Here is a 17,026-nt window from a genome sequence, read left to right as displayed (position 1 = left end):
AATTTATTAAATATTTCTAATTTATGTTATCTAAATTATTTTTAAACATCTGAGAAAATATATTGATATAAAGAAAATATTTTACTACTTCTAAATTATATATTATGTTATTTTAAATATTTTTAAAAGGAATATTTTAATATTAAGATTATGTTTGTGAACTTTTTTTTATGAAATAATATTAGGCTATTATATATCTTTTAAAAATTAAATTATTTTATTTAATATTTTTCTTTTTCTTATATGTTTTATTTGGAAATAACACAAAGAAAAATGAAACTAAAATTAAAAATATTTAACAATTTAATAATTACCATTAGATATACTTTTTATTTTATTAACGATGTATTTTGTAATAAAAAATACATGATAAATTTTAATTTATAGAAAATAATATAAGGATTGCATCGAAGAAATAGATGTTATCCAATATATGCAAATAATAACCAAATATGAGATATTATATATTTAAAAATCATACATATAATTAAAATAATATACTATTATTTAAAATAATCATGCATATACATTAAAATCTAAATTATAAAATAATTTAAGATCAAAAGTAAATTATTAACAAATTAGTATAGTATATTTATTTCATTAATATTTATATCAGTGCATAAGCACTGAACACATGAATTACCTTAGTGTTAAATTATATAGCAAAACACAAGTAATTTTTAACAACGACATGTAATAAACATGATATTTATATATCTATGAAAAAAAAAACAGTGTAAGGCTGTAAGCAATTTGATAAATTTCATATCAATAGTCAATGCTTGAATCACAGAACAAGTTTAATACAACTCAAAGTTACAGACATTCATCCTGCAAATCCTAAGATAATGCTTTCAATCATTAACTCAACAAAGTATCATTCCCTCTCCAGAAAGAACAATTACTAGAGAAATCAACCAAATATCATTAATGGACCGTTTCCAAATCACCCAATATGTACATGACTATTTGGACATTATTTTAAATGGTAAACTCAGTTTTGTCTGTGAAAAAGGATGAATTTCTATGGGTTGGAGTACATAATCATTGGACAATCCAGAAATGAAAAATCTTATAAACTAGGTTACATGATTTTACTCAAATCAGTTTAAACTAAGTTCTTTCCAAATTTTATTTTTCCAACAAAATTCCAAAATCGTATATTTTTCTAAAACTACAAGATATTTCTTTTTCCTAAAACCACAAAATCGCATTTTTATGCCAAATCTGTAAAACTATATTTTTCTGCCAAATATAAAAAAAAATTCCTATTAAGTTCACAAAATTACATTTTTTCTGCAAAATCCTCAAATTAATGTTTTCACTAAATCTGAAAATCAAGTTTTATCACAAAAACCGTAAAAATATATTTTTTCGCTGAAACTATAAAACAACATTTATCCGCCAAATCAGTAAAATTGCATTTCAAGTTCGAAAATGGAATATATATATATATATTATATATATATATATATATATTTCGTTTTTTATTATTTAAATTATTAGGAAAATATAAATAGAAATTAATAATTGACAGAAAATTAAGTAATTTTTATGACAACTGGATATGATAATTTAGTTCCTTAACAATATCTCTGTAAATAACTATAGTAAGAATTAAAGTGAGTGCAGCACGTAAAAAATTGATTTCTTAAATAATATTATAAAGATATGAATAAAAAATAAAGTAACTAAAAGAATTTATGGTGTTGTCTTAATTAGCTACATTGTTTCGGGTTTGAGAATTTGGATCAATTTTATTATCAGTGTATCGGGTTCTCCCTCCGTTTCATTTTAATTGTCATTCTAGAATAAAATTATTTTTTTCAAAATAAGTATCTTTTCAGAATTTTAATACAAGATTTATACTTCATATAGTTATTAATATTTTCGAGTCTATTTTTATTGATTAAAATTATGGTTATATGTATAGATAATGATGTTTTTGTTTTTAAAAATATACAAAATTAAATATTTTTTATTATGTGTACAAATATAGAACGGCAATTAAAATAAAATGGACTGAATAGATTGGATTACAGTATCCCTTTGAACTGAACTATGACAACTTTATCCTCAAATCAGCCTACAATTCGAATGGTTTTTATTTACTTATATTTAGTCAAATTCTTTTTCATAGAGTGTAAATATGTTGTTAAAAAAAGAGTGTAAATATGTTTTTGCAAAATACTGTAAAAATTGATATTTGTTATTTTCGGAAATAGTTAAGAAAAATTTGTTCGATTTGGGATTGCACAAGGAAACCAATTGGTAATCTTTTGAATCTCATTTGGTTATGATCCAAATCATTATTGTAAACAAAACTAAGAAATTTTGCTTTCAGTTGATTTGGTCTTCTTCAGTCCAAGTTAAATGACAATCATAATTTAAAAGTGTAATATCATATTTTAACTTTTTCGATATTAAGTTAATAATATGATAATTAGAAAACATGATCTTCTGAATTCAAAAACAGAATTCGATTTTAGTATTCCGAATTTCTTGGATATGTGGATTCTAATTTTGAAAGATCAAGTTCCCCCAAGGATATCTCTAGTAACGGATCTAGCAAAATTTATAGTTGGAGGTACTATCATAGAATTTGAACTAGTTGGGGACACTAGCATAGGATTTGAATGAGTTAGAAACCGTTATCATAAGATTAGTTAAAGAAGAAAAAACGAATTGGGGGCACATGAACCCATTGCTACAAAAATACATCAGCCCCTAGATATCCATATACGCTACCTGAAATTATTTAAGCTCTTTGGCTCTTCATAACGAACAATTTCATATCTATGGACTATGGAGAAAATATTTATGAGATCTTGTATTTTAGAAGTAAAATCTAGGAATAGTTTTAGTTGTTTACATAATAGAATATTTAATTTTAAATTGATATCTTAAATATGAATAACCGATTTTCTATATAATCGTATGTGCCATTCAATAGTTTCAAAATCAGTCTAGAAAATAAAAAGAATATTGTATAATGTGATTTAGTTTGGTTAATTTAGTTTGGTTACCAAAAACAAATAAATGTATGTAATTTAGTTTGGTTACTAAAATTTTAGTACAATATATATTGTATATAATTTAATTTAATATAAAAAATCTATGTCATACAAATTTTGCTAAAACATACACCAATATTTAACAATCAAAATTACTAATATATTAAATTAAATTAAAAATTAAATTAATTGATTAATAGTGACTTTTATTGTAACGTCCCGACCGTCCACGGCTAATGGACCATTCACGCCCGCTCTCTCGGTCCGTGGGCTCCATCCCATTCCAACAGTCGGTCCGTTAATTTTCCAAAGTCCAAGAGTCATTCATATTTACTGACCCTGCAATCACCATCGACCTTTCTCCGTGCTTTGGCTTCACTCGCACGCTATCGCCAATCACTTCCCGATAGATCATCCATCCTTCCACTACTCCAGCTCAAGCACGCTTAACTCTGGAATTCTTTTTGGATGTGCTCCGGAAAAGGTAAGTCTACTTTAGTGACATAGATAGCCAAATCAATTCTCTTAAGTCTTTTCCATATATCATAACTCAGGATGTTACAATTCACCCCCTCTCAAAGAACAGAACGTCCTCGTTGCGCCCCATAACATATCTCAAGATGCCTCTGAGGTTAGAACTGAGACGACTAGCCAGCTCTGATACCACTTGTAACGCTCCGACCGCCCATGGCTAATGCACTACCCACACCCGCTCTCTCGGTCCGTAGGCCCCATCCCATTCTAACGGTCGGTCCATTAATTTTCCAAGGTCCAAAAGTCATGTTTACTGGCCCTACAATCATCACCCGACCTTTCTCCGTGTTTTGGCCTCATTCGCACGCTATACGAATCACTTCCCGATAGATCACCCATCCTTCCACTACTCCAGCTCAAGCACGCATAACTCTGGAGTTCTTTCTGGATGTGCTCCGGATAAGATAAATCGAGTTTGGTGACATAGATACCCAAATCAGTTCTCTTAAGCCTTTTTCATATATCATAACTCAGGTCGTTACAATTATCTTAGATATTTAATAAATATTTTGATAATATGTATTTGCTACTTGTATTGTTAAATATACTATATAGTAGTGAACATGTACAACTATTGTTGAAGGTGGGCTTCATCTCATTCAAAGTATTACTAAAAGAAGATAATAAATCCCCAAAAGTTTAAAGTCCATTCTAATTTCAAGATATGGTCCATTCTAAACTATGAATATTTGAGACTTACCAATTAAGAAGATCCTAAATAAATGAATTTTGAATTATGGAATATTAATTAAATTTAAAATTTATCATGAAGTTGTTGTTAATTCAGTTTAAGTAATTATGTATTAAATTAGAAAAAGACAATTAATGTTTAAAGTTAGGATTAATTATTATTTCAGTGGCATTGAAATGTAAACAAATTGAAAATTTAAGGAGTAATTTATAAGTGTAATTTTTTTTAATAATATAGATAAATAAAATATAGATATGAATACATAGCATATATAAGAAAAAAAAGTATACTTACTTGTATTGAAAATATATATCTGCTCCAACAGAATTCAGATCCCCTTATTTTTATCTTTGGTCTTTTTAATGGTGATGTAATAATCTCGGACGAACATTAGTTTCCCAGAAATCATTTATTTTGCTTTTATAATTATTTTAATAACTGATAACTTCTAACATATGCAATAATAAATCTATTTTATATTCATTACTTTCCCAGAAATCACTTTGTTTCAGATTTTCTTAAAAATAAATTTCACTAATTAATAAACAACTATATATAAATTATTATAAACTATTATAAAATATACTTTGATGACACAATTAAATAAAGAAAATATGATAATACATATATATATTTAACAATCGTAATTATATTCTTAAACCAAGTAATACTAATACTTAAATAAATTAATATGAAATTATATAATAAATTTTAAAATCAATTTAAGTAAACGTACACAAAATCAAAAAAAACAAATCAGGTCATTTACAATATATGTTTTGTCAAAGTTTACAATATAATTAAATAAAATAATTATAAAAGCAAAATAAATGCTTTACAATATGGATTAAAACCTAAAACATTAAATATATTTTTTGATTGATATTAAAAATTAATTTTCATATTGAAAATATTGACATAAAGATGAATATGTCTAACATTTTGATTTAGTTATGTGTGTTATTGGATATAGTCTAATAGACTTATATAAGCACAACATGTATTTATATACAATTGATTTAGAATAAGGATGGGTGTGTCATTAAATATAAAATAATAATTTATTAATATAAATGTAAAATAACCTGTAAATGTCATATAAACCGATTTAGGTATTCGTTTACTAAATTTTAAACATGATATTGTTTTAAAACTATATAGCTATATTTTTCATTATTTATTAGTAATAACTAAAAGTTAAAACTACATAAAATAATTATTTGTATAGTATAGAAATAAAATATAAATTATTTCATTAATATATTATTGTAGCATATTCTTATACTAATAAAAATCCACTGAAATCGAATACAATAAATTATATGATAAAAATATCGGTAATATAACTACCAGTTAAAACCAAAATATAATCACTTGATGTAATAGAGAAGATTATTATGTTCTAAAATGATATTAAATAATTATATTATATGTATAAATGTTGATTTATACAAAACAAAAGTTAACTTAAGAAATAAAAATAAATACATGTGCGGTTGCACATGTCAAACTCTGATATTATTAATAAAAACATACACTTATCATATGAAGTCATTAGTTTAAATATTTTTTTTATATATACATTATCAAAACTCTAATCCTAATATTTAGTGACTTTATTTCAATAGAATAGACTACAAATTTACAATCAGCAGAACAAGTCAAACAAATCAAATCGGTTTTGATCAATCATCTAAAATCTAACAATAATATAGTACTGAATAAAACCCGGTATGACTCGTACTGAGTCGTTCTCCTCCACCCACTCTCCACAGTCTCTCCTCAACCGACGAAATTATTATTTCTTCTCCTTCACGCTCAATCTCACCACTTTATCCATTCACTACTCAATGTAGTTTGATTGATTAACCCCTAACGACAATCTTCTTACTGTTTGATCTCTATCTCTTTCTTAAGCAATGGAGCGTAGAGAAGACGAAGAAGACCACCACCATTTGATCCCTCAAAACGACACTCGCAGCAGCCGCCACCGAGAAGAAGATCCGCCCTCCTCCGCCGCAAACGGGAGATCATCTCTCCAGATCGAAGACATTCTCTCGCAGTCGCGGAGGAAGATCTCTCTCAACAAGCGCAGTTGCTACGTCCTCGCCGCCGCCGTGGCACTAACAATCTCAATCGGTCTCATCTTCCTATTCACCGATCTCCGTCAGCTGAACCTCTCCAGTTTCAAGGTGGATCCACTCTCGACCCGCGTCAAAGAATCCGAGCTCCGCGCACTCTACCTCCTCCGACAGCAACAGCTCCAGCTCCTCTCTATCTCCAACGCAAACTCTTCAGATGTGAAACTCGCTGTCTCGTTGAATAAAGAGATCCAGGACGCGCTTCTGTCGCCGCACAGAACCGGAAACTACTCCGAACCGGAACCCGGTTCGGTTGTGGTTAACCCGTACGGTGGATGCGCGAAGGTGGATCAGAAGCTGTCGGATCGGAAAACGGTTGAGTGGAAACCGAGATCGGACAAGTTTCTGTTCGCGATATGTCTGTCGGGACAAATGAGCAACCACTTGATTTGTTTAGAGAAACACATGTTCTTTGCTGCCTTGCTGGACCGGGTTCTAGTAATCCCGAGCTCCAAATTTGATTACCAGTACGATAGAGTGATAGACATTGACCGGATCAACACTTGTTTGGGAAGAAACGTCGTCGTTTCGTTCGATCAGTTTAAAAAGAATCGTGCTCCTCGTCCTCCTCGTATCGACCGTTTCATATGTTACTTCTCGTCGCCGCAGCTTTGCTACGTAGACGATGAGCATGTGAAGAAGCTGAAAGGCTTGGGGGTTTCCATCGAAGGGAAGCTCGAGTCTCCTTGGAGCGAAGATATAAAGAAACCTAGCAAGAGAACTGTGGACGAGGTGAAGAGAAGTTTCAAGTCTGATGATGATGATGTGATCGCGATTGGGGATGTTTTCTATGCTGATATGGAGCAGGACTGGGTGATGCAGCCTGGTGGACCTATTAATCACAAGTGCAAGACCTTGATTGAACCCAGTAAGCTTATTTTGTTGACAGCTCAGCGGTTCATACAGACCTTCTTGGGGAGCAATTTCATCGCCATTCATTTCCGTCGACATGGGTTTCTCAAATTTTGGTATGGCTTTTTCATAAGGCATTGCAGGCTAGACTTGTAGTAGTAATATTAAAACTGAAAAAAAATTATTTGATTGGCAGCAATGCAAAAGCGCCGAGTTGCTTCTATCCGATTCCACAAGCGGCAGAGTGTATTGCTAGGATGGTGGAAAGATCCAACGGTGCAGTAATCTATCTTTCGACAGATGCTGCGGAAAGTGAAACAAGTCTGCTTCAGTCACTTGTTGTGGTCGATGGAAAAATTGTGCCACTTGTTAAACGTCCACCGCGTAATTCAGCTGAGAAATGGGATGCATTGTTATATCGACATGGTATAGAGGATGACTCTCAGGTGCCAATCTCACTGTTTCTACTATGGTTAAAAACCGTAAATCTTGAAATGCTGTTCGCCTCGCTTTAAACTTGGTTCTGTGTGGTCTGAATTTGGTTGCTCACTTACTCAACTGAACTGAAGTGTATATTATAGCAGACTAGACAATTCCTAATGATATATATCATGGCGTGATGTATCAAACTTTGCATGTTACCATCTTCATGAGTCATAGACCGGTAAATTTTTTTTTTTGGCAAATGTGTAGGTGGATGCAATGCTGGATAAAACGATATGTGCCATGTCCAGCGTCTTCATTGGAGCCTCTGGATCGACTTTCACGGAGGATATCTTGAGGCTAAGGAAAGATTGGGGGACGTCTTCTACGTGCGATGAGTACTTATGTCGAGGGGAAGAACCAAACTTCATAGCAGAAGATGAATAGGTAAAAAGCACACATTTTTTTTCTTCTTACGAACTTGTTTTATTACCACATTCCATTGTTATCTTGTTCTAGTTGAATCGTAGTTAGTTATAGAAATCCGATTTTGGATACTTCTTTCCACTTTTATTTTTTCCATTTTTATTTTTTTCCATGATGGTGTGGAGATAACAGTGTGAATCGATAGAAGAAAGAGCCTCGGTTTCTCAACAAGTGATACATATATTATATAAAGTTTTCTCAAACCAAATGTATTGTTTTTGTCTCTCTTCAAGCATTTTAAAGACTTCTAGACAATAAAATTGCTGCTTTTTCCCCGCTGCCTTTACTACTGGAGAATTTTTCCTTCTCTCATCGTTTTCAGACATTTGGAGTGTTCACTTTTGCTCTTCGTTCCAAGGTAATAATAATCATCTAGTTTTGATTTTGTAACTTGTATGAGGACCCTTGGTATCTAAACCGAATTTGGTTTAGACGGAAATCTTAGTCAAAATATAAGCCATAGCATCCTTAAATCAAACGAGCCTAACTAAAAGCAAACATAGTCTACCCAAACTAGAGACAAAACTATACATTTTTTTCACACTGCTTAAACATTTATGATATAGCCTATAGGGTGGGACTCTTGTCAATGTTGTCATGAATACTGCAGTGCCTTTAATCAAAAGAACCTTAATCCATATGTCAAACAAACATCCATATACCTCTTTGTGCCGTTATAAAGCCGCAAGCCTCACTTCTTTAACATCAGATAGAGTCACAAGCCATCCAAGTATCTGAACGGCAGACGCAGAAGCAGAAGCAGATCATTGCATCCTACGACTCAGTTCCTTTCTGTAGCACACCAGTAAGTTTTTCCCTAGGGAAACTCCATGGTCAACACTTTCTATACATCAGTGTAAAGTGTGCTTCCTACGAAAATTTGGTTTGCTTTCCAAAGCTATTGTAGTAACAATGATAAATCTCAAAAATCGTGGCTAGATATTCCTTATTCAAATTAAGTTTCAAGCTATTCTCTCAGATAAAAAAATCAATGTATTGCTTGGATTTAATCCACAAAAACTCTACTGTTCATCTTTTGAAAATTTATTTAGATGTTTGTAAATAGGTATAATATCTTTATAAAATATATATATTGAATTGAGGAAGGTATTTCCAAAATTTTAGAAAAAATACTATAAATATTTGAAAGTATCTTAATAAATACAGTGTATTGTTAATTCAACTTCAGTAAGATATTCTTTTTTTGTCATCTCTTCAGTAAGATATTCATAAATATATATATCCAGTAAGATCTTCCTCAATACATATTTAAGAATATATTATTTTTATCATCAACAGATAAAGATTAATAAAAACTCTGCTAACCAAAGAGAATACTTTGTATCCATGTATACAAAGAGTGATGGTTGGCAGCGAGCACTTCGTGTTAGACCATCACTTAAGATTATACTAGATTCTTAGTCCGCGCTTAGCGCGGATATTTAAAAATTATTCAAATAAAATTAGTGTTTTTAGATGGTCTTTTGAAAAATTACATGTTAAGTTCATGACAGAAAAGAAAAGAAAAGTAATATCATTTTAGGATCAAAGAATAGGTAAAGAGCTAATTTACAACAAAAGTTTCCTTCTCATCTTTGTTACTGAAATTGACTTTCTCACATCTCTAATGCACCTATAGATATAACTCTGAATAGTATCTCAATATGGTTTAAGATCTCCCCTAAATCTACAGCAATAGATCTCTCTATCTTACCCAGCCCTGCATTTATCTAATTGATGTTTTTGTTTATCGAAACAACAACATTCAGATAAATTAGTTTCAAAAAAAAAAACATTCAGATAAATTCATTGTTATATGAGTTTTAGAAGTTGGATTTGTTAAAAACCCTATATGGATTGTCAAAATATCTTTGGTATTCTTCATTAGTTATATACCTAAAAGATTTGTAAAAAAGAAATATCAAGTCAAAAGAAAAACCAAAAAGAAAAAGAAAAAAAATATATGGTTAGACCACACGTAAGTGAACAAAGTTGTTTTTTTTTGTTGTGAGATTTGGGATGTTAAAAGTAATCTAAAACTGAAATATCGCACAAAATCTAATATATAAATGTAAATTAATAAATTAGATAATATTTAAATGAGATAAATATTGTATGACCAAATTATAAGAGATGTTATATTTGTTTCCAATAACATGTGATAAGTCCAAATTTAAATGAGAACTTTTTAAGTAGATAAAAGATAGGACTCTAAATTAATATAGTAGATTTAAATACATATTTATGAAAGATTTTAAAGTTTTTATGATATACATATATATATATATATCAATGTCTTCCTAAAATTTATAAAGATATTATTCTTATTCATGAAAGTTTTTGTAAATTCAAATTCAGGAATATATTATAAACATTTATCAAGTTCTTCTTAAATTTCTTGTAAGAAAAATAGTTTTGAAGTAAAAGTTACAATTTTTTTAAAAAATTTAATTTGTTGAAATAAAAACTTTGATTTATTTTTAAAAATATTTATTTATTTTTATATATTCATCGAGAAATGACATAATTGTTATTTATCATGTATTTAATAAAATTTTGGTCAATTTGATACTTGAGTGCTAGTTTGTAAACAAAACTTTGTTGTAGGATTATTTCATGCCAGTTCTCAATAATGCTATTTTAGTTATTTTATGTGAGTTTTGAGATTAAAAACGTTTTTTTGGTAATATGCAAGAGTACTTTCTAAACTTTATTGTCTGTACACTGTAATACTGAAAACTAATCAAATCCTAAATGTCGCTGGGCCAATCATGGGCTTGATAATAGAGTTGGGTTTCTTCTAATTTTTTCTTTTTTTGTTAAATGTTTCAACTTGAAGGAAGAGTATTTGGTTTGATAAATGAACATAATTTATTAGAAAGACAAAATCTGATAGAACTAGTGACCAAAAGGGAAAGATGTCAAACTCAACAAACGAAACCCTGGAAGACGAAAAGGGCCAATCCGACGGCAAAATCTCTAATCAACCTACAGAACCGTCTCAAGATTGGGAGACCTTGGCTCAAGCCTGGGTCGCCGCCTTCCCCGACGCCAAGTCCGTCGTTAGCGCCAGCGAAGTCGAGACTTGGATCGGCTCCAACTTCGAATCCTTGCCGGCCGATCTCCGCCAGAGGCCCCTCTCCGATCTCGTCGACCGTTTCCTCTCCATGCAACAGTACATGAGACGAACCGCATCAGAACAGAACGAGGTAATATCTTCTCTTCTTCTCTATAGATACTCGTTTCTGAATATGGCTGCGGATTGAGCAGTGCGGGACAAGTGGTTTAACTGCGGTGCGCTTCTAGCAGTTATAAAAACGTATAGATATATGATATATGTAGAGATTTTTGTTACTGTTTCCATTCGAAGCCTGTATCTGGAATTGATGAATTGGATTTGTTTATGATGTTAGCAAGAGAGTAATCAAGGTGATCAACATCCGGCTCGGTTTCAGAGGACTGACCAGTGGTTACCAGTGTATTCGTGGTTAGAGTCTCTGGATAACGGAGAGCTGGTGAAATCAAAGGATATCTCTGAGTGGCTAGATGCGAATCCGGAGGTTAAGGAAGAGCTCTCTTCAAGGCATTCTCGTTATCATTTGACTCACTATGTCAAAAAATGTCATCTCAAGATTCTTAAAAGAAAGGAGAAGAAGGTAGTAAAGCAAACTAGTCTCTCTCCCTTGCCATTTTTTCTTCATTTATTTCTCATTGCATTGCATTTGGATCAGGGATTGATCCGCCTGAGTAGAGAAACTGCGATGGAAGTTCACAAAGAATTTGGGGAGAAACATCATAATGCCACACTTCCTGGTAACGGATAATAGAAACGCTTTATGTAATTGTTTTTATTTATGATTATTGTTTAGATTCTTAGGGCGTCGTTGCGTTTTGTTAGTGATGTAGTGTTGTCATTTCTTAATGTTTTTTTAGCTGATCCCATGAGCAATATACCAAAAGACAGTGACCTCTACCGTACAAAACTCAAAGAAGCTAAACGCAGATTTGAGATGTGAGTCGGATTTCTCAAACACTTTCTGTGTAATAAACACAGATTTTATTTAACCATTCATTTAAAGGTCATACTAATGTTTGTTTTACGCACCATCCAGCTTGGTTGAGCTCGAGAAGAAACTAGCTCCGCATTTTTCAAGGCCTCGAATAGCCAACACATGAAATTATCTACGCCTACTTTCTGTGTAAAGTAAATCAGAAGCTGGTTTCAAACACTTCCTTTTGATTGACATTGTACGTCTGTTATCTGCTTTTGGTGTTGTAGAACTGTTTGTGAAATGGTAAGGTCATGTAGATGTATGGAGTTTAGTTTGAATGTAAACCGTAACTTGTAACCTTTTCTAGACTTAAGATCCTGCCAAAGACTTTATGTAGGCCCAACGAGAAGAGAGAGGGAGAGATATGCTCACAATGGGCTGTAAAACGATGTTTGCCTCTTTAATTTTCATTAAATGTTGCTCACGGCCTAAACATATTGTGTTTGAGGAAAGGGGACGTATGCGATTGTTGCGACTTGTTGAGTTATTTTCTAAGAAAAATAGAATAAAATATGAGAAACATACTTAAAAGATTTAAAACATATATACTTATATCTTTTAAATATATATAAATTAATTAATATTAAAAAAGTCCATAACTATTAAAAAATATTCTTTTAAAGTCCATAACTATTTAAAAATATTATTTTCGTGTTCATCCCCAATATCGGCAACATCCTAACTTCCTACCACAAAAACCAGAAGAGAGGAACTTTCAAATCGACCGCGGTCCACAGTTTTTCGGATCACCGCACGACAGCCCACAGTTCTTCGGATCACTGTCACATTACACCGTCGTGTAATCACTCAGCCCTAGGCCATGATTCTGTTTCTCTGAGTCTTTCCGATCCAGCAAATAAGGAGTTTCCTTAAACCCACCAGGTACGAGGCTGAAGGAACACTAACTCACTCCTAATACGCCTAGCAATGTGGGTTACACAATGCTGTCGGCCAAAAAAAATATTTCCCAAGCCTCTGGTTTCCTCGAGAAATAGACAATACTGAAATCAGGATTTTTGGTCGATTTCGGGTTTTCCCGTCGTGCTTTCCGTCATGCTTGTTTCCCGTCTTGCTTAATTCCCGTCCTGCTTCCGACTTATAATGTCTTTGGAATAATATTTTGTTCATACGAAGTTTTGGGGAAAACTTAGTGGCTAAATTACGTCATGTTTCGAAAACGTCGAGCTTTTAAACCGTCGTGCTTCTAAAAATGTGATGCTTTCAAAACAACCGTCCGATCAATCTAAGATACTTCTGATAAGGTAGCAGTTTACTTCGACTAATGGTTCACACACCAACATCTTTCATAGGGAGAAAGAGATCTGTTTCAGTTTTTTGTTGTAATATAATATTTCCGTTTCGGAATCTCTATTTTCGCAAGGCGAGTAATCACTTCGCTATGGCGATTTTGTTGTGTGTTTCTTCAGTTCAAACCGGTGCAGTTCTTCAAGTTTTTTCTTTTCCCCGGTTTTAAACTGAGTTAGCTTTTACTCTCCTCTTTCACAACAAATTTCTAGATCTCGGCCCTGTTCGTTTCGTGAACTGGATGAGAATTCCAGACGCGGTATTTGTATGCACTAATTGGATGCAGCAATTAGATGTCGTTCGTTTGTGATTCTGTAAATTTTAGATCATGCGTCTGGAAACTATATCTAGATGCAGTTTTGTTCGTTTTGTATTCTGTATTTTTGAATCTGGATGAGTTTTATGTCAAATGACCAAAAACTCCTTATCTTTTCTTTTGGTCTAAACATATATATAACTATATCTAAAAGTGAAACTAACTTGTAGAAAAATATATTTAACTACAAATAAAATCGAGATAAATAAAAATGAACATTAAATTCAATTTTTCATTTAAAAAAAAATATTAAATTTTCATATATTAACCTGTAAAAAGTTTTGTTTAACTGCATATAAAATAGACATAAATAAAAATAAATATCAAATTCAATTTTTCATGATTTATAACATTATAAAGTAATAATAATAAACACTAAATTATATTTTCATGTTTTACAACAATGATAACATCAAACTCAAATGACTTTTACACAAAATATTTAACTAAGTCTCGGAAAATTTGATTCTCGGATTTTGGCAGGAAAAACTCGATTTTCGGGTTTTGGCCGGAAAATCCGATTTTTCGGTTTTGGCGGGAAAACTCGGTTTTCCAGTTTTGGCGGGAAAACTCAATTTTTTGGTTTTGGCCGGAAACTCGGTTTTCGGGTTTTGGCGGGAAAACTCGATTTTCGGATTTTGGCCGAAAAACTCGATTTTCCGGTTTTGGCTGAAAAACTCGATTTTCCGATTTTTGTGGGAAAATTTGGTTTACGGGTTTTGGCGGGAAAATTCGTTTTTTCGGATTTTGGCGGGAAAACTCGGTTTTTCGGTTTTGGCCGAAAACTCGGTTTTCCGATTTTGACGAAAAAAACTTGATTTTCCGATTTGGGTGGAAAAAATCGATTTTCCGGTTTTGGCCAAAAACTCGGTTTTCCGATTTTGGTCGAAAACTCAGTTTTCCGGTTTTGGTCGAAAAACTCGGTTTTCGGGTTTTGGCGGGAAAACTCGTTTTCCGGTTTTGGCCGGAAAATTCATTTTTCCTATTTTGGCGGAAAAACTCGGTTTTCGGTTTTGGTGGCAAAACTCGGTTTTTGGTTTTTCAGTTTTGGGGGTAAATTCGGTTATCTGAGAGAGAGAGAGATTTGCTTTGACGGGGAGAAAAAAAATTAGGTTTAGAAATCAGGTAAAACTTTATAATTCATAGGATAAATTAAGGGTATTATTGACTTTTAACACTTTTGGATGAGTTTACTGTTTCTGGAAACGTTTGAAAACTGCATCCAGAAATCCTGAAAAATCTGGATGAGTTATGAAAATACATCTGGATGCTGCGTCCAACTTAACCTCCTATTTCGCATCAGACGAACATCGGTCCGCGTCTGCATCTGGATGCCGCGTCCAGATCACGAAACGAACAGAGCCCTCCTTCATCTTGTGCTGGGTATTCTCCTTCTTCAAAGATTTGCACTTAATCTCTTTTGACAAAGAATCAATCTTTACGCTTTGTTTGAAGCCCATAGATGGCTATAGTAAAGTCTCTTTGTGGAAGAGAAGCGGTGGTGTGGGATTGAAATCAGCTGACTTTAACGGAGTCTTAGATAAGTCGGCGACTTCTCTATACTGAAGACGGTCCGGCAAAAGCTCTTGTTTGGTCAAACCGATTTATATTCAAGTGGTTATTATCTGATGGAGATGGTGTTTCCAAGCACAAGCTAAGGATTAGGTGAAAGATGGAGTTCAAGGAGTGCAAAATTCAGAGGATGCAACATAGTGACGGAAGAGACGAAGCTTCAATAGATGGTGGGCCGGTGGTGCGTTGAAACAAGGACGACAGGCGGTGGAGCTACAGTCTCAGAACTTCATGTAAATTTTTTGACACGTGTTGTATTTCTCTTTTTAAGTTGACATGTGTGTGTATGTGATACCTATCTGTACTCTTTATCAGTTGGGATTTAATAAAAATCCAAAAATTGACAAAAAAAAATATGTAAATAGTAAATTATACAGAATATTTTGTTTTGTCGACTTATACAATATATTATATTCAGACTAATATCTTAAAAATATTCTTTTGAAGTATGTAAATAGTAAATTATACAAAATATTTTGTTTTGTCGACTTATACAATATATTATATTCACACTAATATCTATGTAATATTTCTAGGCATTGTAATAGTATAACTAATCAGATATTATGAAGATGTTTAGATTAATAGAATTTAGTATTTCTACATTGATTAAAGTAATTTCTTAAAACGAATGTTGTTTGAGGAATTATATTATGTAATACAAAAATTATATATTAGCTATATAGTATATACACAAAAAAAGATAGTGTTACTATATGCTATATATTACAGTGCACTAAGACCATATTGGTACTCATGTATATTTTATCTATCTTAAGCACTTAACTGAATCATTGATTAATAAGCAATCTTAATCGATTGAAAGAGGAAGATCACATTACTAATTGGAAAAAAACTTTCTTAGAGCTGAAGTATATCTCAAAGGGGGTAAACCACAGTGTAGAAGATTAGGGTTAAATAATTCAATGTAGCAAGATGCTGAGGTGGTGGAATGCCGACCACCTTTGGACAAGTTATGAATCACTGTAACCATTCAGCGAAAGGGTACAACCTCCACCATAACCGCCTGATCCAATCGATCTCAACCTTGGATTGGTCCGATCATGCTTGTAGTCCATCGGACTTAGAACATGATGGTATGAACCAGCCAAGGACTTTGTTCATCCCCCAACCCACTCGCCATATACATATGTAATTGTTGGGGAAAAATAATCCGGTATAAAATTTCTCCAGATCCTGGGCAGGACACCGGCCTCCAGGTTCCTGCTAAGAGAAGCTCCGCCTCCGACCCTTGCTATAGGGAATTCTTCCATATATTCGAATATGGAAGAGTTTAAACCTACTCACCGACTTCAAGCGACTTAAATACGACTATATAGGGGAGCCCAAACCCTAGAACAGGGGATCAACACTTCGAGACTGAGAGATTAGAGTTAGGCGGCTAGAACTAGGGTTCATACTCCAAATGTTGTAGTTCCTGCTCAATTGCTTAATAAAATATTTATTTACGTCTCAATTCTTACGTTTCTTACAATATACCAAGCTTGTCATTGTTCTGTAGTACTCACAAAGATCCTACACAAAAATCTCCTAACAGTAACCACTAAGAAGTAGAAGCACATATAATAATCAAATCAAAAGGGAAGAGATGGACATAACCAATTGCCCATGGCTTT

The 17,026-nt window shown here is 32.5% G+C and overlaps 2 protein-coding genes across 2 annotated transcripts; both read left to right on the top strand.

Annotated features, from left to right (window-relative positions):
- Window positions 1–5,918: 5,918 nt before the first annotated feature.
- On the top strand, window positions 5,919–8,430 carry LOC108843483 (O-fucosyltransferase 36). The gene is made up of 4 exons (XM_018616694.2): window positions 5,919–7,351; window positions 7,432–7,681; window positions 7,929–8,105; window positions 8,277–8,430. The coding sequence occupies exons 1-3, from the start codon at window positions 6,162–6,164 to the stop codon at window positions 8,103–8,105; spliced, it is 1,617 nt and encodes a 538-aa protein (XP_018472196.1). The 5' UTR covers window positions 5,919–6,161; the 3' UTR covers window positions 8,277–8,430.
- Window positions 8,431–11,013: 2,583 nt separating this feature from the next.
- LOC108843570 (uncharacterized) lies at window positions 11,014–12,532 on the top strand. The gene is made up of 5 exons (XM_018616798.2): window positions 11,014–11,353; window positions 11,558–11,800; window positions 11,876–11,957; window positions 12,078–12,156; window positions 12,257–12,532. Exons 1-5 carry the CDS (start codon window positions 11,063–11,065, stop codon window positions 12,318–12,320), a joined length of 759 nt encoding a protein of 252 aa, XP_018472300.2. The 5' UTR covers window positions 11,014–11,062; the 3' UTR covers window positions 12,321–12,532.
- Window positions 12,533–17,026: the final 4,494 nt, after the last annotated feature.

This window comes from Raphanus sativus, chromosome 2 (assembly GCF_000801105.2).
Source record: "Raphanus sativus cultivar WK10039 chromosome 2, ASM80110v3, whole genome shotgun sequence".
Taxonomy (NCBI): domain Eukaryota; kingdom Viridiplantae; phylum Streptophyta; class Magnoliopsida; order Brassicales; family Brassicaceae; genus Raphanus; species Raphanus sativus.
Note: the sequence above shows the minus strand (reverse complement) of the source record. Positions and strands in the feature narration are given on the sequence as shown.